This window comes from Oryzias latipes, chromosome 22 (assembly GCF_002234675.1).
Source record: "Oryzias latipes chromosome 22, ASM223467v1".
NCBI classification, from domain to species: Eukaryota; Metazoa; Chordata; class Actinopteri; order Beloniformes; family Adrianichthyidae; genus Oryzias; species Oryzias latipes.
Window position 1 is genome coordinate 24634178 of NC_019880.2, and position 24511 is coordinate 24658688.

The following is a 24511-nucleotide window of genomic DNA, read 5'->3' on the forward strand; positions in this document are numbered from 1 at the left end:
AGAGTTGCTGCCATCTGATTGGCTGATTAGAAATTTGAGTAAACAAGCAATCAGACGTGTAAATATGTGTATGTATTGTACAAAAGAATATAAGAAATAAAGTTTCTTTGGATGCATTTGACTGTGTTTAGAATTCTCTAGTTATTCTATGATTTCATTTAACATTTACTGTATCATAAAAATGATGGAGCTGATACCGAACTGCACAGCTCTGTATCCAAACAGATCATCCACAATAAGGAAACAAAAACCATTGACAGGTATTTGCTCTGTAGAAATTTTATTGGCAGAACATATTTAGTCATCAACATCGTGATTCCAAAGGACAACTCAAACCAACATCAAAGGAAATCTTCCTCCATGAAAAAAATAATTTTCAACAATTTTCCCTTAAAGATAAATAAATGCAGATTCATGAAAGCCCAACCAAATAACTTAAGATGTGAAATTTCCTCAAAGACCTGGTGCCGTGTCACACTAACGTGAGGAATCCGTACCAACGGGTTTGTTTGTTTGTTTTTTACAGCTCAATGTTCAGGTTCAGGAAATGGATTTAGACTGTAATTAAGAGGAAGCAGCAACCCTTTTCCGGACCAGCAACCCTGTTCCAGAGCAGCTCTGTGTGCAGATCTAAGAAAAAGACCCAGTCTTACGCTGCGTTCACACCCAACACAGTTCGCAGGCGGATTGTTTCGATGTTAGGTCAATGGTACAGACGCCATCTGAGGTCTTGTGGCTCGATTTGAGTGACAGGCGCGGTGACAAGGTCTCGCAGAAATGCAAATCGGGCTGCGGCCGCGGTGGGCCTGAGTTAAAAAAAAAAATCTGAAATCTAGGAATGTCACCTCATACCAGCAACCAATCAGAGACTCAACCCTGGACACGAGACGGTTTCAGTGACGGCCCTTTTGGGGCAGCGGGGTTTCTGGAACCCGTCCTGGCTACTGTTGGGCGAAGGCGGGATAAGATGGCTGCTGACTCTGGAAAGTATACAGTTTTGGTTCTTTTGGACTTATCCTCTGCATTTGACACTGTTGATCATAAAATACTGTTGGGCAGATTAGAAAATGAGTTTGGTATTGCTGGGTTTGTTTTAAAGTGGTTTACCTCCTACTTGACTAATAGAACATTCTCTGTCTACATAAATGCCATGCTTTCTGATACCGCTCCACTCCTACATGGTGTGCCCCAGGGATCTGTTTTAGGACCTCTTTTGTTTTTAATGTACATCTACCCTCTTGGAAAGCTTTTGAATAACTTTAAAAATGTGTCATACCATTTCTATGCCGATGATATTCAGCTGTACTGCTCTTTCAATGACACAGAACTCCACAAACTTACAGAACTACTAGATTGCCTTGCTTGTGTTAAATCTTGGCTCACAAGTAACAGTCTTCAGCTAAACCCAGAAAAGACAGAAACACTAATAGTTGCCCCAGAAAACAAAATCCCGATAATTTCCCGGCATCTTGGTTCTTTGAGCTCCTCTGTACAGCCCTGTATCAGAAATCTTGGTGTATGGTTTGACCAGTCAATGTCTTTGGACCATCATTCCAGCCTTTTAATTAGAAACTGTTTTTATCATTTACGTAACATAGCAAAATTGCGGGCGTTCTTATCTAACTCAGTCTTAGAGATGGTTATCCATGCTTTTATTTCTTCTCATTTAGATTATTGTAATTCTCTTTTCACTTGTTTTAATAAATCTGTTCTTAACCGTCTTCAGTTAGTTCAAAACACTGCTGCAAGGCTTTTAACAGGATCAGACAAAAGGGCACACATTACTCCCATTTTATCCTCCTTGCACTGGCTCCCAATCAAGTGGCGTATTGATTTTAAAATTCTAGTTTTAACCTTTAGAGCTTTAAATGGACAGACCCCAAAATACTTATCAGACTTGCTCTGTCCCTACGCTTCCAGCCGTGCCCTCCGATCCTCAGATCAAAATCTTTTAAAGATTTTTAAGACAAAGTACAAAACCAGAAGTGACCGGTCGTTCCAGGGAATAGCCCCCAGACTCTGGAATGCCCTCCCTCTGTCCCTTCGTGTGGCCGACACCGTCGATTCTTTTAAAAGTCAACTGAAGACACTTTTATTCAAAAATGCTTTTAGCTGACTGGTTTTATTTTATGTTTATTTTTCTTCAATTTAGTTTTGCTTACATTATATTTAATTGATTGTTTTTCTGCTTTTACTGGGTTGTAAATTGTTTATTGTTCAGCGCTTTGTGATTTTATCTGTGAAAGGCGCTATATAAATAAAACTTACTTACTTACCTAGCCAGGCTGTCCCAAGACCTGTGGGGCTGGAGCGACTGATCTCCCAGGGGGCCAGCTGGCAGCCAAACAGAGAGCTCAACGTGAACCCTGAACTCTAGGATACTTTACTTGTTTTCATGGAGACATTAATAAAAAAAGGTCCCCTGATTTTATTCTGGTTTTTAGTTTTTCCCTCTCGGGTTCATGCAAGTCTGTAAACTCGGTCAGAAAGAGACGGAAAGACCGCAGAAGCCGCCGTCTTTCAGATACAGCAGCAGGAGAGAATCTGCATGATCCCAAACATGGAGACGCAATTAATCTGCTCAAAATAAATGAACCTGATCTCTCAACATCATCCGTGTTTTCTATGCACTGTAGGCAAGATAAACACAGACAGCGCTCAGGCTAAAAACGTTAGCTGAAGCTCCGCATACATGCGGCCACGGCGGCGAGCTCATGAACGTGGCGAGTTTAAGCTCGCAGCGCGGCAAAGGAGAGAGGTGGCCGACGCATGTTTGAATGGCGTTGGGTGTGAACGCAGCTTCAGTCAGCAGAAAGATTCAGTCGTTCAGCGACGTCTCCTGAATTCTGTCGGAACTTGAAGTTTGAGACCATTTCATGAAATGTGAATTTGTCTTTTTAAAGCTTTCACAAAAATAAAGTTTGAAACTGAGTTTTTACATTCAAGACTAAAAGAGAAACTGTTTCCCCTCAAAAAATTAAAGGAATGGTTGTACCGTAAATAAAAATGAGTCCACGGATTTAAGGGCTGCAGATGAAATGGAGCCAACCAGAGTTCACATGAAGACAGACTTCAGGAACAAACTCCGTTTAAAAAGATGATCAGATCAAAAAAACACGAAACTGTCTTCAATGAACAAAAATATTAAATCCCTGCACACAGAGACTGGAAGAGAGTGTTTGATGTTTTGTGCAAAATCTAATCTTATGCCTTAGTCACAGCTGCCCTTGAGGGTGGAAACGGGCCGTCCGGGGCAAAACAATGGTCAAACCTGTACGCAGATGACACCGTGACATTTTAAGATTGTAGACCAGTAGACGAACCCGTAGAGAGAAAATGTCTGTGCACTTCAGTTTCTACGGGTCGTAGTGAACACTTTAACGACACGTAAGGGTAAGCAATGGTGAGATAGGTGAGGCGCCGGGATGTTGTACAGATTTTATATCCTGCAGACTGAATCAGGGATCCCTTGGAGCTGTTCATGTGAGGAGAGCGTGCTCTTTATGATGCAGTCTGACTGTTAGAAATGAGGAAGTTGGACACAGGGTCGTTTGTGTGGACGTCCTCTGGGCCCTTAAATAACTTGTGCACACCCTGTGCATGCAGCATTTGCGCGTGGTCAGTAAGGAGGCGGTATGAGCACCTTACCAATGACTAGACTGTGTATGACAGCACCACACATATGTCATGTCTGTGTAACTTACATTAGTCTTACAAATCAATCCTTCATCTTACCCTTACCACACACGTGACAATGGTACGTTCCATTTTCACGGCAGACCTTGAGGCGGCTGCACGGGCCTGAAGGGGACTATAAGACACAACTCTGATCCCCTTAAGATGCGGCCACGCCTACCTATAACCCTCCTATGGGTCCAGACAAGCCAGAAACCTGGAGCACCGGCACGGGTCAACCCCCAATCGGGTGCATGTGACTAAGGCATTAGAGGCCGTTTCTCTGTGATGTCACGTTTGGGCGGAGCATGCGTTTGTGGGACGGGCTGAAACTTTTCCGGCGGTGTTGTACAGATCAGTGGTTTCTCTGGTTTGGGTTACTAACATGTGACGAGTACCATCAGCAACACCGCTGCAATGATCCAATGTCAGGAGATGTGGTTCATCTTCATCGCTCAGGGAACCGCACAGCCCGTCACAGACCGTCACTAACCTGAACATTTCTTAGCTGTGGTTCATCCTGTCTGCTAAAGAAACGCTCGGCACGGAAACGCTGCTCACAATCCAAGCAAAACACAAACAAAACAAAGTAAAGGCCAGAGGTGAGGCCTTCGGACGCACCACTCATCCTCCAAGACAATGAATCCCTCAGAACCGATGACTCAGCAAATGAGCTTTCGGCCCATCCTGAAGTCCTCTGCTTCTACTCCATTTTAGATCTCTCCATCTTGGTTTTCAGGATTTCCTGGAAAAGAAGTAGAGGTGAGCGCACACCAGTGTGAATGAGACAGAGATCCTGGTAATAGTTTTACCTCTTCCTCATCCAGCATGGTAGGAAGCGCTCTGTGGAGAGAAGACCGGTTTTCTGAAAGTGCTGCAGGTCAGAGTCTCACAAAGCCACAACATTACATGTGAGGAGCAGACGAGAAGTACAAGTGGAGTACATGGAATAAACATATTTGTGCTTTTACATACGATTGATAAAACTCCTTGTTCTTCTACATTAAGAGCACACAGCCACAGCAAAAATAAATGCATGAATGTTTTCTAGTCTTGGACTGAGACATCACTGCACCATCTGTGACGTCAGAGCTCTGTGAAGCTCTGCTTCCTCAAATCTGGATCCTCATACTTACACGTCAGCCACAGATATGGGAAGGTTCTCCTCCACCCACTTCAGGTCCTCATCCTGACAGAAAGAGGGGTTTTAAAAGCAGACTGAGCACTAAAACGAGAGAAGATGTGAGGAAGAGGAGGAGAGGACGAGTGCTTCACCTCTTTGCTCAGCAGTTTCTGGGAGCCATTAGTGTCGGGTTTAGAGCCTCGCATCTTCATTCCCTCTGGAACCAAACAAACACTCCCTCAACATGAGGTCACACAGTTCTAGAACGGAGCATCTTCATCGTCCAGAGCTGCTGTGATGGGAGGAGCCTGTTCCAGCTCCAACAGTAGATTAGAGTCTGCTCTAGTGTGTGTGTCTCTGTAGTGTGAGTACATTGGTCTGTCAGCGTGTGTGGTCATCATTGTGTGAGTGTGTGTACATTGATGTGTAAATGTGCGTTACAAGAATGCATGTTTAGTACAATTAAAACACAAATCACATGCCTGGTGCGGACATAGAATTAGTGTATATGAGTGTGTGCGAGTCTATTTGTGTGTGAGTGTGTGTATATTAGTGTATGAGTATGTTTATTAGTATGTTATTGTGTGTTTATTAGTGTGTGGGAGTTTTAGTGTGTGAGTGTGTGTATATTAGTGTGTAAGTGTGTGTATATTAGTGTGTGTGTGTATATTAGTGTGTAAGTGAGTTTATTTTGTGTAAGTGTGTGTATTTTATTGTCTAAGTGTTTATATTAGTATGTGAGAGTTTATTTGTTTGTGTGTGAGTATATTAGTGTGTCAGTCTGTGTGTTATTAGTGTGTGTTTATGAGCGTGTGTTTCCATCTGTAGGTGTGTGTTTGTGTCACATCTCCTACCAAAAGCCTCATTCAGCATGGGCTCCTTAGCTTCTTCCTCCTCGTTATCTTCATCGATGAGAGGAGAATGAGAGAACCTGAGAGGAAACAGATCAACTGGGTGACCAGTAGGCCTGCACAATATACCGCAAATTTATCGTTATCGCAATATCCAGCTCTGCAATATGCATATCGCAAAAGACGGCGAATATCGCAATAAATCGCAAACTCAAAATGTGTTAAAACAATCTTCTAGCAGCTTGAAGCATTTAACACATCAAATAAATCCCTTTATGCTTTGACCAATCAGATGGACGCCTTCCCATTGTTGACCAATCAGATGGAAGCCTATTATGTTAACCCTGGTCCTGAAGAGCCTCAACCCTGCCTGTTTTCCAGCTCTCCTTAACCAGCTTGCTGTTCATTGGCTGACTCAAGTGATTTCACATCCTGATTGACTGAACACACCTTATTTTGGTTATCATTATCGAGCAGTCTAGGGAGAATTGGAAAACAGACAGGGTTGAGGCTCTTGAGGACCAGGGTTAGCCACCCTGACGTTTGTCCCCCATGTCGATGAGGGTCATTTGGAGTATAATTTTTAAACTGTTGCAATGAAATGGGAATGATGTTTTTGTTTATTTTTCTATTTGTTTATTTACTGCAAATTTATCGTTATCGCAATATTGATCAGTAATATCGCATATCGCAAGTTTTCCTCATATCGTGCAGCCCTAGTGACCAGCATCCAACACAACTCTGATGCAACTCAAACGCTTTTATTTTGAAACCACTGGACTGGTGGAGGACCCCCTGCATGTAGGAGGAACAGTGCAAGTATGCCCTTTGTTTACAGGCGTTCAGCTGTGTATGTCTACAGAGACGGGGGGGGGGGTGTTTGTTGCCTTAAATCCTGAGGATCCCTGCTGTGTGTGTAAATGACCGATGTGGACAATGTTCAATTCCCGTGGCAACACAGACTGACCTCTGGCTGTTGGCTGAAGGTCGCAGCAGCACCATGATGACCAGCAGAATGGTGGAGAACAGCAGGCGCCAGAAGGCGTCGTCGATCCACAAGTTCCTCCAACCCTGGACAGAGGAGAGGCCGTCAGGAGAAAGGAGCGCCACAAACCCGAGACCGCCACAAACCAAACTGACCCTCTGGCAGTCGACCAGCTGGAAGACTTTCGTTGTCCAGACGATGAAGACGATGGAAGCTGTGGACACAAAAGCAGATCCGTCAGGGATTTGAACCAACAGCCATGCCCTCCCCAACCACAAACCCAATCCATTTATCATTTGTTTATAAAACACAGTTTATATAATGAAATATCAGGCTGACACGGGCTGGGGTCACTCTACTAAATCGGTTTCTGATCAGCAGGATTGTCAGACTTCCATCTAAAGAGAGAAAAGCTCTGAAGGCAGAACTTGGACTCTTGGCTGGCGGGTGACGTCAGGAGAACTCACCGACGACAGAGAAGATGAGCGTGTTGGTGAAATGCTGGTAGAGAGAGAGCTTCACGGCGTTCCGGCGCAGCTTCAGGAGGCGGGTGGTCTGAGACAGGCTGATGAAAATGTGCGTGCTGGTTAAGGCCCATGCCGACACATTCATACAGGCACAGAGCTCTGACGGGCTGCAGTAAAGGATATCCACCACATGACGCACGAGTCGATGAGGGAGAGGCTGAGGTTGGCCAAAAGAGCAACCGTCCCGTAGAAACCCTGCAGAGAAAGACCTCAGACTTTCAGACCAGGTGAAGGCTGCAGAGTCCCTCCGCTGCTTTTGTCCTCCTCTGCTTCCAAAAGCGCCTCTTTATGCAGCATCAGTAACTTTTTCAGTACAAACCATTAACAAAACGAAAACACGTTTGAAATTCTGGATCATTAAGGACTAGTTCCAAACACATGAATCCACATAGGTGAGTATGGGGCGGCACTGAGGGGGGGGATCCTAAAATTATAGCCAAAAAAGTCAGAAGGGTTCATAAAGTTTAAAAACAAAAGTCATTTATTATCTTTAACAGATAAGAATACCCCAAAAGTGTTTTTTCCCCCCATAACATCATTTAAACCTGAACTCACGCCTGTCACTCTCAGCACACCTTCCACCGACGAGAAGAGCAGGTACAGCAGCCCGACGGCTACCAGGTGCTGCACTGTGGTGCCGAGCCGCGGCCTGCACACAAACATCCACACAATTCAGACGTAGGAAGAAAACCCAACATGACAAACAAAGGCTCGACGTACTTGACGATCCCGTAACCAAGACTGACGATGAGGACCAGGATTCTAGCCAGAGATCGCTTGAGGGCAGAGAGCAGCTCGGCGAAGACCACCGCCCCCAGAACTGAAGAGAAACACACACACACAGGCACACAATCACGCACACACAGTTATACCATGATAAAGACGATTCTGCTGCTTTTCCACACAAAAGGGTTTGAAACAGACGAGAACAGAAGAATCAAGTGTGGATTTATTTAGAGGACAAGCTTTTATCTTTGAAAAAACTTTTTTTATCTTTATTTTTCTTTGTTGTATTTGGGTTTTATGACTCCATAACAACTAAACATCACAGCCACAGCTGTCTCTACATACGAGGGGGTGTCACTATTTTTTTACACATCAACTGTCTCTGAGGATTGGAGCGAGTGAAGACAATGCTTTACTTCCTGCTCCAACAAAATGAAGTCAATCCGGTCGCCATTTCCTTCGTGACTCGGGCACCGTCATGTTGGAGCCAGATGACATCAGTGAGCCGGGACTGCTCTGCATCAACGTTTCTATGGCAACCACCCACACCAATCAGGAGTAAGCTTGTTGGAAGGACCCCCCCCCCCCCCCCACCACTTGAAAGCGAGTTACATGAAGTCTGTCAATCAAACGTTTCAAACGTTGGACATGAGAGCAGATACTTTTATGCAGGCCTCTGATTGGTCAGTTTATAACTTCAATAACTAGAAAAAATATCATGAAAAAAAGAGGATCATCAAGAACATGTTGAAATATTCTGACCAATAGAATAAATGAGTAACAGCCGTGTACATCGTCATAGAAGTCTACGGGATACTGGCTTCTTTGAGTCAGCGGGTACTTCCTGTTTGGTACGTCACTCAGTCCAGTTCTCATATACAGTCAAGGACTCTACAGTGAAGGAACTAAGGCAGGGCTCCAGACTGCGACCATTTGCTCGCATTTTGCGACCAAAATTTGAGACTGTGCAACTGAATTTTACATCCAGTCGCACATGCGCGACCAGTAAATTTGCCTCCCCCACCCTCCGTATTTTTTTATTCATTAAACGTGGAAGCGGCCCGTCAATGATCAATGAAATGAGCAATGAAATCATCAATGAGACGCGAGCCCACACGCACGCAGACAGACACACACACACTCGTGAGACTGGAGCACACGCGAGCGCACACTCGCATGTCATTGAGTGATGCCTGAGGCGGCCAATGCGTGTGAGAAGAATAGGGAAAGTCACTGCAAGTGGCTAAAATATGTGGAGGGGCGGGGCCTAGAGATAATCGAGTGCGCGTTAACGTCTGTGGGACGGAAACGGAGACAAATCATCACAACCTGATATGTGCGTCTGAGCTATGAACAGCTAGCGAACTATTGATTCAATCTTTCGACCTGCGGCTAGTATACCAGTGCCAGAGTGTACAGCAGGGGTCTCAAACTCGCGAAGCAAACCACGGCTCTCATGCGCGGCTGTAACGACAGCTCCCCAGCTGACAGATGGTCAGCTGGGGAGCATAAATGTCCCACACCTACATGCGTGACAGCTAACGGGGCTCGAACATAAACACGTGTGAGCGACAACACGATTTAGTCTTAGACGCACTTAAAACACGTGTGGAAAATGCAACGATAGACGTGTTTGAGATGAACCAGCGCCGGGGGGGGGGGGGGGGGGGGGGGGGGCATGAAGGCGAAGCTGCAACAGGAAGTTGGAGTTGTCCCTAAGTATGATCTGTGATATTACATCTTTTATAATTATTTCAATGTTTTGTGATGTATGTAGCCTTTTTTTAATCAGTTGGTATTTTAAATTATTTTAATTGATCAGTGAACTACAAAAACCCATCAGGACGCATGTCCCATAATGCATTGTTTTGTAGTCTGTAGGGCAGCTTTCAGTCAGTTCAGTACTAAATTTCCAGCTGTGTTTGGTCAGGTTGGGGTCTTGCTTCCGCCCCTTTCTGGTGATATTTTGGTTTTGATTGACAGGTGATGTTAGAGCAAAAACAAAAATATGTCTCACACCAGGTGATCTGTGCAGCGTTACGTCCATCTGGGTGATCTCAAATTATTGTGCATCTTGGCTGCACCTATTTGGTGTCGCCAACATGAATTTCCATCCCCTAATGTTTACATACATTTAAGTATTGTTCTTAACTGTGAAATGACCGAAAGGTTATTACGGTAATCACTTGTTACTAAAAACTTTTTTTATTCTAAATTTATGGTATTTTGTTTACTATTTTTTTCTGTCATGACAGCGATGCTGCTGTCAGTTTACCTTCTTGTTGCATCTTCAAAAGTGCAGAATAAAATCTGACACTGAATTTGAAAAAGCAGATTGTAATTTTTGCATCTATAATTAAAGTATTTATTTACTTTATTTATTTTATTTAGTGTATTTATAATACAGTGGAAATTAGAAGATCTGGTTAGCATGTTGATTTACGGTATGCGCCCCTAAATTTTCAGGTTGTGCCCCTAAAATTTTCATTTAGGGGCCACAGTGCTCCTAGTGAAAAAAGTTAGTCTGGAGCCCTGTAAGGAATGAAAAAGTTTTTGGTATCATCTACTTTTGCATCATGGAAGTCATGGGACGGCACAGCAACCCCACCGTAGTCTCCTCTGTAGCGGATGCTCTGGTATTCCGAGTAGAACACGGCCTTCTCCAGCATGCCGAGGATGATGACGGCCCCGATCCAAAACTGAACCCGCAGCAGATCCCTCCAGTAACAGACACACCAGAAGAGCCAGAGAGCCCCGAACAGCACGTACACGATGCACATGACCATGAAGAACTGACAGGAGCATGTTCATTATCAGTGCTTGCAAAATGATGATCCAAAAACACAACAAAACAAAAAAAAGGGCCAAACTTACCATCATGAGGGGCCAGTCAGCGGGGGAGGAGTAATCATGAGGACCCCTCATCTCCACGTTCACTGAGGAGTTACAGACATCTGTCAGAGCTCACTCCAGGTGCTGCTTACAATTCGGACTTGTTTCTTACTCGTGAAAGCGAAGTTGGGCAGCTCGGCCCCGACTTCCTCCTCCTCTGGCCCCCGATAGATGGGCTGCACCTTGACGATGAACAAGTATGGGCTGTCCTTCCAAGCTTTGGCAACCGCGCTGACATCCTAAAAACCCGCATTTTTATCAGTACGGAGATTTCTGAGCGGCCTACTGACGCAAACCTCTCACCAGATGTTGCCTGTCAAGCCAAATTTTGAATTCATTCAAGAAAAATCAGGACAGAATAGACAGTCAGAATAAATAAAGTAAAATGACATAAGTACTGTTTTTACTATTTGTCCAACTTTAACTAAAATGACATAAGTACTGAACACTATGTAATTAAGTGGAGCCTCGTTATATCGCGGTTCCCCTTTTGCAGTCTCGCTCTTTCACAGATTTTTTATTGTTGACAGAGCACTGGTTTCCGTGTCCTGATTGGCTGTTGATGCCATCAATCAATCTGCTCTGTGCTGTGTCTCCTGTGCAAAGTGCGTTTGCCAAATCTACACTCTAGATGCCACATTTTATTTTGAATTGAGTACGTCTTTTTTGAAGGATTTTAAGGTTATTTTATAATGTGTAGTTTTACAGGTCACTGTTAGATAATGCGGTAGTTAAATTAAATTAGAAAAGCAGAGAAGTAGAAAAGAAAAAAAAGAGATCATGAAGTAAGATCCATAACCCTTGTGCTATCTTGTGGGGTCTAGATGACCCTTTTCCCAACGTTAACGTGCCTTGATTAAAACGACCAGATTAAAATAATTTGGAGTTCATCACTTAGGTTTGAATTTATTAATTGAATCAGTTAGTTCAAAAGTGGCCCAAGTCCAAGAGGTTGGTTTTTCCAGGAAATGATTTTAATTGCATAGCTTAAAGGGAGACTACACCAAATGATTAATACTTTACCCAGATTTAGCAGCAGTTCATAGCTTACAAATGCTATAATATGAAGCACCTCACTTTTATCATTTCAGAGGACTAGCAAACTAAAGTCTCTGGACTTGGGCCCTTCTTGAATTAACTCTTGTTCTATCCTAGGCACTTTAAAATTGGGAGTAGGGTCATCTAGACCCACTAAACAGTCCTTTGAACCTTTTTTCTTCAATGATTTGTGATCTTCACTGGTGTCCATTGATTACATGAAATCTTTCCACCTTCATCCACCTTTGTCATGGTAGGGAGAACACGTCAATGGAAGGGGGGGGTCATCTGGACCCCATTAGATAGCACAAGGGATAAGGAAGATCATCGTCAAGCAAGAAAATAAACTAAAAAAAGGAGAACAATTCTAATTCCCTTTTTGGCAGCATACAGCCAACGGAGCATGTTTTTAAAAATTGTTCTGATAAGAGTTAATTGTTTTGTTGTGTTTTCTATAGTTTTCACAGTGTGAAGGACTTTAATAAAGGAAACCACTTGAGTCTGTGTCTTGTTAAACAAGAGAGAAGAGTGTAAAAAAGTTCATGTCTGTCAGAGAAAAGTCTATAAAGTGAGTTTTACAGCCTTAAAACATCTTTGATCCAACTTTAAATCTTTAAATCTTGAAGGTTTATTGGGCCTCTTTTGATGAATTTCCGGTCTCTTTAAAGAGTTTATAGGCCACCTTTAGGTCAGGTGATTGACTGGACCATTTTCTTTCTTTTTAAACCAGTTCATTGTTTCTTTCACCGTGCTTTTCGGGTCATTGCCTTGCTGAAATGTCCCCCCTCTTTTCATTTTTTCGCTTTATGATAGACGATGGCAGCACATTTTTATCGCAAATGTCCCTGAACACTTCTCTATTCATCCTGCCCTCAGTGATTTGAAGTCTGCCTGTGCTTGTTCCTGAAAAGGAGACCCAAACCATGATGCTCCTACCCCCAAAAGTAAGTGTTGGTATGATGTTCTTGGGGTGGTTTGACAGTGCCACTCACGTTTCTCCAAAACAGAATAACAGCCAGAAAGTGCCAGTTTGCTTTCATCTGACCATACTATAGTCTTTAATGCTTTTTCACAAACATTAACTGAGCCTTAATAAGCTTCTTGCCCAGCAATGGAGTTTAGGGTGGCAACAGTGCATGGATGCCATGGCAGTTCGGTGCATTGTTTTTAGTTTTCTGCCCGAGTGGTTCAAACTCTCCTGATTGTTCTTAGAACTGGGATCTTAAACCTGACCGTAGCCGGTTTACGCTGACCAGAGGATCTTTCCATTTATGGGTAATAGCCTCCACAGAGCTCACAGGATCATTCAGGATTCTGGGAGTGTGAACCATTCCCATCAGAAAGTTTTTGAACGACAAGGTTAGGACGAGCTTGTGAGAGGTCTTTGCTCTTACCCATCATGAGGTCTTTCCTGTGAGCCTCCTGGGTATTGAGAAGCCAATAAATAGGCCTAAAGCAGCGGATAACCTTTAGCACCGACAGGGGGCAGGATTTCTCCCACATGAGGCCTTAAAATCTCTGCCAAACCAAATGTGCGACTCAGCGGAAGCTGTTCCGTTGTGGTGACCCCTGAAAGGAAACGCTAAAGGGGGAACAACAGTTTTCTCTTTCAATACAGACAGATTTCAGGAGATTTCCTGGCTTGCTTTTACCATTTTATCTTCATGTTTTCATTATTTTAGTCTCTGTATATTTTGACTTAATTAATTGTGAACTTGCATGTCCTGATTTCTTTATATGAATTCAATATTTAGCTTGATGGTCGCATCTGGTGGAAATTTTGTCTGAAGCCAGTAACAAATTCCCTTACTAGTAAAATACAGATTTTCCTCGCTGTTTAAGATTTCTGTGCCTCTTAGGACGTATTTAAACAATGTTTCCTCACAGGTAGAGACAGTGCTGGGCATTTATTTAGGCAAAGAACCGATCTAAAAACAATAGCCAACAGAACAAAACGTATTGGTAGGAAGAATTTTAAGACCGTAATGATTCCTGCTTACCGGCTTGTCAGGCCACGCCAGAGTCTGGTTGGAGGAGTCACTCTGTAGAGAAGCAAAAATGTAAAAAAATGATTAAACAATGCTGCATTAGGGCAGTGCTTAGCAACCAGCGTGCCGTGACAGTCAGGTGTGCCGCGAGAGACGGCCAGGTGTGCCACGAGAGACGGTCAGGTGTGCCGTCACAGACGGTCAGGTGTGTCGCAGGAATTTATTCATTTTTACTTAATTGTTACCAGAATTTTAGCTCTGTGTTCATCAAAAGAGACCCAGGCTTCACACAGAATAGTCTGCCAACACCTTTGTGGTGCTCTTCAAAAATATCTTCTGTGTCTTATATTAGGACGGCGAGAAAAACTTTTGGAGGGAGCTCCGCCCACACGCAGCAGGAGCGGCAGGTTTATGAACACACTTCTGGACAAATGTCCAGCGGCGACTTTGACGCGGGCGAATAAAATAATGAAGCTCAGTGAGTCTGCCCAGCATTAGCACCACAGCTGCTCACTACAACTCCCATGATGCATAGCGTTGATGTGACGGCGTTTCTTGCTGCGCAGGAGTCAACTGTCATGAAGCTGAACAAACATCTGTCGTAACAGTTTGTAAAGCTTCTGATGGAATCAGAGATAAACAGTTTATTTCTCCTTCCAGGTTTGTGTTAAAGTCAACTTTATAAAAGAAAGAACTGCTTTCTAATCATTTCTGCATTAAAGACAAAATCTATTCCAGACTTTATTCACTTTTGAAAAACCTGAAGTTAAGTTTAAATACAAATAACAAAAAATAAGAAACAGGATTAAGGTCCAACAGATACATTTAAACTAAACTACAAACAATTGAATCTGCAAAAAATAAATAAGACATTTTTGTCAAAGTTACATTTTTGATTTAGACAAAAGCAAAATTACTCAAACATCAGCGTTTATACGTGTTTATACGTGTTTATACGTTTCTGTAGTAAACGTATAAACATGAATATAATGCTGGTCTTTTTTGTCTAAAATTTATCACCCCTGATGCGATTATATGTTTGTTCAGAAATGTCTAAAAAAATAAATGGCCATTCAGAAAGAATATCATTTTACTGGATTTTTGTAAGGTTGCGTGAATTTGCATCGTAATAAACTGGAGGGACAAACAACAGCCATGCTCAAAGATCAGACCCACCTCTGGGCTGGACAGCAGCTGATAAGGGTTAAAGTCGGAAAAATAAACCTGTAAAGAGATGAAGAAGACCGTCAGCAGGGATTTCAGACAAGACGGGTCTTTGAGTCAGGCACAAACCTTTGGCATAAAGAGCGAGGAGCAGTTCTCAAAGAACATGAAGCCCTGACTGTAGAAGCCGCTCCAGCCGTCCTTCAGCATGTGGTCCAGAGAAAACATGCTGATGGCTCTGTTGTTCTTCAGAGACAAGACATTAGAGTCAGTGAAAAGAGAACAGCCCCAATAAATAGCCTTAAAAAGACCCAGTGCTCTTTTAATTACGACTATCCTGTTTTTAGCCAAAATCAAAAAGCCTGTGTAAGCCTCAGTATTGAGCAGGACTTGAGAGTTGCAGTAACAAACCTGCAACCTCATTTTGAAAAGATGTGTAGCACAAAGCAGGGACACTGCAGCCATTAACACAACTTTGTGTTTCTTCTTTGCACATAGGTTAATTGCTATTTTTCTTACAACGGGAAAGATCCTTTATTAAATATTTTCTAGTCTCTAGCAGCAGGAATGTCTAAGATTATGATATTGTATTAAAGTTGAACATATTTGGCTCATTTTGTCACAGGTGTTTTGTGTGTGTGTGTGTGGGGGTGGGGGGGGGATTTTTCCTTTCCTTTCACAACGACTGGATTAATTCATGTTTACTTGTTTGTTTGTTTGTACACATATTTCATTTACACTTTATTATCTTGAAGTTTTGGCTAATGATGATCTGGACGGATTTTCAGGTCAGTGACTCCGATCCAATCGGATGATGAATCAGATCAGTGACCCCAAACTATGAGATGAATTGAATCATTGTTTAAATCAGGGGTCACCAACCCTGTGCCCGCGGGCGCCAGTGCGCCCGCGAGCACCCCTTGTGGCGCCCGCAGGGAATGCACCCAAAAAAAATCTTTTTTTTTTTATTGAAGCAAATATTCAACAAACAACCACCGCATGTCTGTCAATGACAACAATATCAATTCTGAGATAAAGGTAGACAAAGAAAACCCAAATATGTCAACAAATATAACTTAAAAAATAATCACTAAAAGTAAGGGTCTATTACAAAAGTTTAAATAGATCAAATAAATTACACAATTTCTGGACATTCTTATGATTCATGTAATGTAAAGATTTTGAGAATAGGTTGAGGTGGTTGAGTAATCCATTAATGTGAGGATTAATATTCCTGTCTGTTTTTATTTACATTTATGTTTAAAAAGTTAAAATTAAGTTAAAGTTTTAAAGGTTTAAAAGTTTAGCTTTAGTGTGTTCAATAAATATTTATCTTGTTCGGCTGCAACCTAAAGTCTGTTTTGAAATTAGGCTCCCTCTGCAACTGAGTTTGACCCCCCCCCTGTAATACGAGTCTAGAAAATTCATGCATGTTTTTGTGTGTAAAATGAGCAAATAAAAATAGGGCACACAAAAGGAAGTCCTCAAATTGTGTTTTTTTTTTTTTTTTTGGGGGGGGGGGGGGGGGGGGGGCTAGGAGGTTTTTAGTGGCGCCCTTCATACCACTTGGTGCCCATGAAATAGCCCTCGGTCTCAAAAAGGTTGGTGAACCCTGGTTTAAATGAATCCCTTCACTTCTAGTGACCACTTTTGGCTAAAGCGCGTTAAAATAATGCACATTTAGCACAGTCAAGAAAACAATCACATGCCCGGCGTGATCACAGTCGTCTGTCAGTCATTTTTAAAAAGGTTTCTATCACTCGTGTTTTGGCAGCCAGCTGATGGCGTCTGCCAGTTCTTCATTTACACGGCCTTTAGGATTATGACTGTAAAACTTCTTTATCATCTAAAATGAATCTTTTAAATAAGTTCACCATAACCCTGTTCATAAGCACTGCATACATTAATGCACAAGTACTTTATTACATTTTAAACTATTCTTGAACAGACCAGCGGTGGTTTCACAGCGAGGAGAAAGGCAGCAGCTAACAATGACAGACGTTCCTGATCCATCCTCATCCGTCAAGTTTCCACTCGGACGGAAGCAGGACTCACCGGGGTGTTGAAGACCTCGTTGTAGCACGCAGACGAGCGCAGATACCAGCTGATGTTGAAGGCCAGGCGTCGGTCGCACACGCCCGAATCATTCCGGACTGCAGACAGAAGGGGATACGGCCATGTTTCTTTCCGTAGAAAATCATTCCGGTGATGTAGATGAACAGAGAAGATGAGCTGGAGTCCATCAGAGCAGCAGCAGTCATCCTCTCCTTCCACTCCTCTCTGTTAGATTTGTGTTCAATTTAAAATTATGGCTGCTGTGAACCAAAATCATGCCAGTGCATCAAAGAGCTGAGTCAGCTGCTCCCACCTACAAACTGCTGAATTTGCTCAGAGGGAGTTCTGGATTTACTTAACGCATTTTCCGATCTGGCGCCCCCTGCAGGTCTGACAAGTGTTATCATCTGTGAAGCTAGATTGAGGGGCTGCCGGCGGTGAAACACGGCAAAAGCAAACAGACAGGGGCATTACAGATGACGGGGCATGGCGTGTGACTTACAGCGCATGTAAATGGTGGTGTTGGCATAGAGCGTCTTCCGAAAAACAGCATCCTGCGTCTGAAAACAACAGAAAGCCGTCAGTCATGAAGGCTCTGCAACTCTCTGGATCGTTAGTAATCAGGATACAAATACCGCTACTCAGAGCAATTAAACTTAAACACAATTAGAAATACAAAAAAGTTTGTTTTCTAGGACAGAGGTCTTCAACCTCTTTCGGGCCTCGGACCGGTTTGATGTCAGACAATATTTTCACGGACCGGTCCGAAGTTTCCGTTTAATATTTTTTGAGCTTCTGGTTTCTGGAAAAAAAAATGTTTTTAATTAAAATTCAACTAAAAAAAATGTTTGTTTTAAGAATCTGAAAACACAAGATAATTAAAAAAAAATTCTTGCAAATAAAGACAAAAAAAAACAAAGTTGTTGATTTGTAGAAGTTGTTTGTGATTTGTGAAAAATTCAATAAAAGCAACAAAACCGATTGATCATGTTTTGTTTTTACCTAAATACTGGTTCATTGTGTATTTATATTTGACACAGAGGAACATTTTCTGTGCTTATGGTTCTTAACAGATGCCTCATTCACCTCCGCTGAAGGAAAATTCATAAATGTCCCTTTTGTAAGTTTCCACAATCAGGAACCACTTTATTTTTTTAATCTTCATCCTCTGTAAAATGTTTGCAGCTGGTTTAAATGCAAACTTTGTGATAAAGACTTTCCCAGGGCTCCAGACTAACTTTTTTCACTAGGAGCACAGTGGCCCCTAACGGAAAATTATAGGGGCACAACCAGAAAATTTAGGGGCGCACACCGTAAATCAACATGCTAACCAAATCTACTAATTTCCACTGTATTACTAATAAATACTTTAATAATAGATGCAGAAATTACAATGTGCTGTTTAAAATTCAGTGTCACATTTTATTCTGCACTTTTGAAGATGCAACAAGAAGGTAAACTGACAGCAGCATCACTGTCATGACAGTACAAATAAGTAAAGAAAACGGATGGAAATTTATCTTTGTGACACCAAATAGGTGCAGCCAAGATGCACAATAAGCGTGTTTGAGATCACCCAGGTGAACTCAACGCTGCACAGATCAGCTGGTGTGTGACATATATTTTTGTTTTTGCTCCAACATCAACTGTCAATCATCACAAAAATATTGCGAGAAAGGGGTGGGAGCAAGGGGCAAACCTACCCGGACACAGCTGGAAACTGAACTGACTGAAAGCTGCCCGACAGACTACAAAACAATGCATTATGGGACATGTGTCCTGATGGTTTGTGTAGTGGAGTGATTAATTAAAATAATTTAAAATACCAATTCATTAAAAAAGGCTACATACATCACAAAACATTAAAATAATCATAAAATATATAATAACACAGATCATACTAAGGGGGAGAAGAATATTAAAACTAAATTGAATGTTAAGGACAACTCCAACTTCCTGTTCTCCTTCAGTCTCGCTGCAGATTTGCCTTCATCTCACAGCCCCCCCCCCCCCCCCCCCCCCCCCCTTCTGGTCTCGCCAACGATCCAGGCGAGATCGTTGCATTTTCCCCACGTACTTTCAGTGAGTCTAAAACCAGTGTTGTTTTTGCTCGAGCGTGTTTAAAGTTCAAGCCCCGTTAGCTGTCACGCATGTAGGTGTGGGACATTTATTCTCCTCAGCTGACCATCTCCCGCGGAACCGTCTGATGCGCCGCCGTAACTGTCACCAAAACCTAAACCTTCCACCGGGTCTGTGCGGCCCAGAGAAAAGTTCAGCACGGACTGCATGTATGTAGAAAATTACGAGCGAATAGATACGTTCTAAAAAGGAAAGTAAGGAACTCCTTAATGTGGTCCGGGGAGGGAGGGGGCTGTCAGGTTTCCTGCTTTCAAACCCGGTCAATGTCACGCCCCCAAGAGTCATTTACCCCACTGTGATTGGTTGGTCATCTCCGTGCACGACGATGAAAAAGTGTCTTTCATACAAACTGGCGGGCTGCAGTAACATTAAACCTTCATATTAAGGCGGGGACCGCAAAATATCATCTTGGGGGCCGCAAATAGCCCGCGGGCCGCGAGATCCCTGCTGTACACTCTGACACTGGTACGCTAGCCGCAGGTCGGAAGAACGAATCAATAGTTCGCTTGCTCATAGCTCAGACGCACATGATGAGGTTGTGATATTTGTCTCCGTTTCCTTCCCACAGATGTTTACGCGCACTCTATTATCTCGATTATCCCCTCCACGCATTTTAGCCACTCACAGTGGCTTTCCCTATTCTTCTCACACGCAGTGGCCGCCTCACACACAGGCATCACGCGAGAGTGTACGTGCTCGCGTTTCATGAGTATTCGCGCGAGTGTGTGTGTCTGCCTGCGTGCGTGTGCGCTCGCGTCTCATTGATTATTTCATTGCTCATTGACGTGCCCCTTCCACGTTTGATGTATAAAATAATACGTAGGGTGGGGGAGGCAAATTTACTGGTCGCGCATGTGCGATTGGATGTAAAATTCAGTCGCACACTCTCAAATTTTGGTCGCAAAATGCGACCAATTGGTCGCAGTCTGGAGCCCTGCTTTCCCCTTAAAGTCAAAGTGGATGCCCAAAACTGGACGCCAACTTCAACCGCGTCTGACTACTGCAAAATAAAACGACACAACCCTCATAAACGGGTATTTTCTACATATAAACATGGATCCACTGTGCCTGTAACTTTATTATCTGCGTGTGTAAAACATGCTTTTTTTTTTTTTTCAGTCTGCGGCCCCGGTACCAAGTAGCCAACCGACCGGTGCCGGTCCGCGGCCCAGGGTTTGGGCACCACTGTTCTAGGACATAGTTTCTGCAGAGCAGCAGTTGATCATTTGAAGTGCTCTCCCACTGGCTTACAGCCCTCACGCCCCAAAGTGAACATTACCAGTGCTACAAAAATGGCGAGCTATGCAGCCGTCCAGTTCTGATTCAGATTCCAGCTCTGACTAGGAAAACAAAGACGTTCATAGGTCTATTTGTCTGCAGGTGGATGCATCAGAATGGAGCAGAGCAGGGAGCTTGAGGCCCACCCAGCTTGTTACGTCACAAATAAGATCTTCTTGAAAGGGCTTTTTATTTCTTGATCTGCTCCTGATTTGAATTATCACGATTTAAATGAAGAAATGCTCGGAAATGGTATTTTAAGCTTAATTTTCTTTATATATGTCCTCCAATCAGAATAATGCCACGAGAAAAACACGTTTACTCCACCATTTTCATCTGAGTGGGTCTTAAAGATAGTTTTAAAGAAAATGACAGAAAAAGAGCAGATCCAGCTTCATTTGATCATCAGATCATCATCAGACAGCGTTTACTTCACCTTAAGATTGTGAGAGTTCTGCTAGCAGAGAACAGAGACTGGGTCGGAACCACCTACTCCTCCTCACGTTACTAACGATCCCGTGAAGGGAAACCAAAACAAAACCACTACTCAAATAAAAAGGCGTCAACAAACTCCCATCATTGGCCGTCCGGATGCTTAGTAAGCTAGGTTAGCTAACAGCTGCGGAGGATTCCGCGGAACAAACGCGGTAAAAACAGTCAAAAACATCGGTTTTAGTCCCTGACACTAACCGAGTTGATGCTCCTGCTCCACACCGACACCTCTGCCGCGCCGCTGGGATCCGGAACGACCGCTGCCAGCAACAAGCACCGCAGGAGCGCCGCAGCATCTGGCATTTTCATCCGTGCTAGCGGTCAGTGCATCCGCGGACATAACGGGCCTGTTCTATGGCAAGCAAACAGGCTCAAAATCCGTGACGATGAGATCCGTCAGGGTGACCCAAGAATTGCACCAGTTCTGTAGGTTTGAGGCATGTAATTTCATCATCAGATCCGGATTATACCCCTTTTTACTGTAAATGATAATAAAATTGAGTTGTTATATTTTTTAGTTTTTGGTTGTTCCGAGCCAGTGACTGGAGAACTGGACTGAGTGACCCGCCCTCCAAACAGGAAGCACCCGGTGGCTCCAATAAGACAAAATCCTATTGATTTCTTTAGAAAAATAAACAGCTATTATTGAGTCATTTTATTTGTCAGAATAATTGTTCTTAATCTGATACCTTTTTCTTTTTTTTTTCATGATATATTTTATTTATTGCAAGTTATTGGAGGTATAGGTCTACGACGGAGTTTTAGGGCCACGGTGAGGAAAAAAAATTCTGGCCAACGTGACGAGTTTTTTCTCGTCATGACAAGATTAATGTCGCCATGACGAGAAAAAACTCGACACAAAGTTTCGAGAAAAAACTCGTCGTGTCGAGATGAAAGTCGAAATAAAGTTTCGAGATTAAAGTCGCAATGTTGCCAGTCTTTCAGGAGTATTCAGTGTTATGTTATCTTGTAAATTTAAGAGATAAAAACTCGTAAATTTAGGAGAAAAAACTCATAAATTGACAAAATTTTAAGTCGTAAATTTAAGAGAAAAAAACTCGTAAATTTACGAGATTAAAGTGGAAGTGAGCATGCGGAGCAGCAGGTGAATGACGCGCATCAACAGAGCAGACCGACTAAACTTGGTGGAACAGGTGATCTAAATGTATTGATAACGTTCCGAATGTCTGGAAGCTCATTTGTTTGATTTATTAAAGTTTTATTCATTGATGGGTGGTTTTGCAGGATCTCTGCAGCCCGATGAAGACGTCGGTATCCCTGCAGCTGTCCACTTGAATCCTGTCTTCCTCCACCAAAGACCAGATCTCTATGTCTGTGTGACGCTTCCGTCCAAAGGAGGAGCACTTTTTTGGCATTTTCAACGTTCTAATGCTAATATAACGGACTATTTTCATTCATCTTTGTTGTTTTATGCTGAAACGGGACGCTTCATCTGCAGGAGGTGGCGTATGTAACACTGTTTACTTCCGCATTGGTGTTCGGATGACAGGTTCATGACGTAAATTGACAGATGAACTTCAGGTTATGTGAATGAAAAGGAGAATAAAGTCTGCGGCGGTTTTCTACACCCAAACGTGTCTCTGAGCTCCTTATTTTACATATGAAACTCCGCTTTACTGACACCGAACCCCGGAAAGCCGGCTCCACTGACAATAATCTGATTTTGAGTCACCAAAAGGTTCAGAATCTCTTTGTTTTAAACCTATAATAATCCTGAAACAAAGCTTCACAAAAGGCTCCACATATTTCATCTTCAAGCTATGTTCAGATAAACAGAAAGCTTCGGTGTTTTCTCCTTGTTAACCTGCACACGTCATTTGCTCAGGGACCAAGCTAATGCTGGTTTGGTGGGTGCACACATTCAACTATTAAAACATCCAAGAGTTCCCTGATGATGATAATGACACACACTGACATACACTCTGTTGTCAACTACTTTATTGTTTTAGGTAGTTTGTTTGGGTGTATTATGTTTATGTAGTATGTTAGTATGTTTTGCTGACTTTTCTACCTTTTCAGTTTCACTTCCTGGGTCAACGGACTCAAACTCTCGCCGAGGGGAGGGGCCATGTCTTATAAAAGATCATGTGAATTTAGGTCCAAGAGAGGGTCTGTGTTTTAGAGCTTCTTTTGAAGTCTCTGCAGGGGGGTTTTCCAGGAAGCATGTTTAAACTACCCTGACTTTAATCCTGAACTCTGGCTGAAGTCCGCCTGAACTCGCTTACTCTGGGTATGTCGGTTCCTAAAGACCGGATATGAGTTAGAGTAATTACGCTTGACTTGGTAACCCTGGGTTAATGCACGTGCACGGCATGTATATAAAGGCATCCTCAATGGATCGCCGATTTCCGGAGTAACCATGGAAACGTGTGGAGAAAAAAAGAGAGCACTACACTTCAGTGAGACAGAGTCTGAGATTTTATGTGACGGCGTATGAAGATTATACGCACATCAAAAAAGTAGTTCCTGCTTGGAGAAAAAGAACGGACAAAGTAAACGCATGAGTTTCTAGCTCATTTCTATTTTCATTGTGGCGCATATACACAGGACCATAAATATTTGGACAGAGACACATTCTTTCTAATTGTGTTTCTGTACATTACCACGGCGAATTTTAAATAAAACAACTCAGATGCCATTGAAGTGCAGACTTTCAGCTTTTATTCCATAGGTTGAAAAAAAAGATTGCATAAAAATGTGAAAAACTAAAGTATTTTCAATCCCTTCATTTCATGGGCTTGTAAATAATTGGACAATTGACTTCCATGCTATTGCATGGGCAGGTGTGGGCAATTCCCTTGTAATGTCATTATGAGTGAAGCAGATAAAAGGCCTGGAGTTGATTAGAGGACTCGTGCTTGCATTTTGAAGATTTTGCTGTGAACAGACAACATGCGGTCAAAGGAGCTCTCCATGCAGGTGAAAGGAGCCATCATTAAGCTGAGAAAACAGAAAAAACATGCTAGAAATTGCTACAGTATTAGGAGTGGCAAAATCAACAGTGTGGTACATCCTGAGAAAGAAGGAAAGCAGTGGTGAACTCTGCAACACAAAAAGACCTGGACGACACGGTGGAGGCAGTGTGATGGTCTGGGCGTGCATGGCTGCTAGTGGCACTGGGACACTAGTGTTTATTGATGACGTGACACAGGACAGAAGCAGCCCAATAAACTCTGAGGTGTTCAGAGACAGACTGTCTATGCAGATCCAGGTGAATGCAGCCAAACTGATTGGACGGCGTTTCATAATACAGATGGACAACGACCCAAAACATACAGCCAAAGCAACTCAGGAGTTTGTTAAAGCAAAGAAGTGGAATATTCTTGAATGTCCAAGTCAGTCACCTGATCTGAACCCAATTGAGCCGCATTTCACTTGTTGAAGACTAAACTTCAGACAGAAAGGCCCACAAACAAACAGCAACTGAAAGCTGCTGTAGTAAAGGCCTGGCAGAGCATTCAGAAGGAGAAAACCAGCATCTGGTGATGTCCATGAGTTCAAGACTTCAGGCTGTCATTGCCAACAAAGGCTTTTCAAACACATATTAGGAATGACCA

The 24511-nt window shown here is 42.9% G+C and overlaps 1 protein-coding gene across 1 annotated transcript; it reads right to left on the reverse strand.

Moving 5' to 3' along the window:
• Positions 1-261: 261 nt before the first annotated feature.
• Positions 262-21500, reverse strand: LOC101156293 (transmembrane protein 87A). Its single transcript, XM_004082775.4, has 20 exons — positions 21132-21500; positions 17527-17584; positions 17025-17122; positions 15099-15215; positions 14982-15029; positions 13818-13859; positions 10892-11018; positions 10762-10823; positions 10496-10679; positions 7882-7981; positions 7717-7810; positions 7285-7356; positions 7102-7210; positions 6790-6848; positions 6617-6720; positions 5653-5729; positions 4951-5015; positions 4812-4864; positions 4488-4518; positions 262-4420 (listed from the first exon to the last, which is right to left on the reverse strand). The coding sequence occupies exons 1-20, from the start codon at positions 21240-21242 to the stop codon at positions 4379-4381; spliced, it is 1653 nt and encodes a 550-aa protein (XP_004082823.2). The 5' UTR covers positions 21243-21500; the 3' UTR covers positions 262-4378.
• Between the last annotated feature and the right edge of the window lie 3011 nt (positions 21501-24511).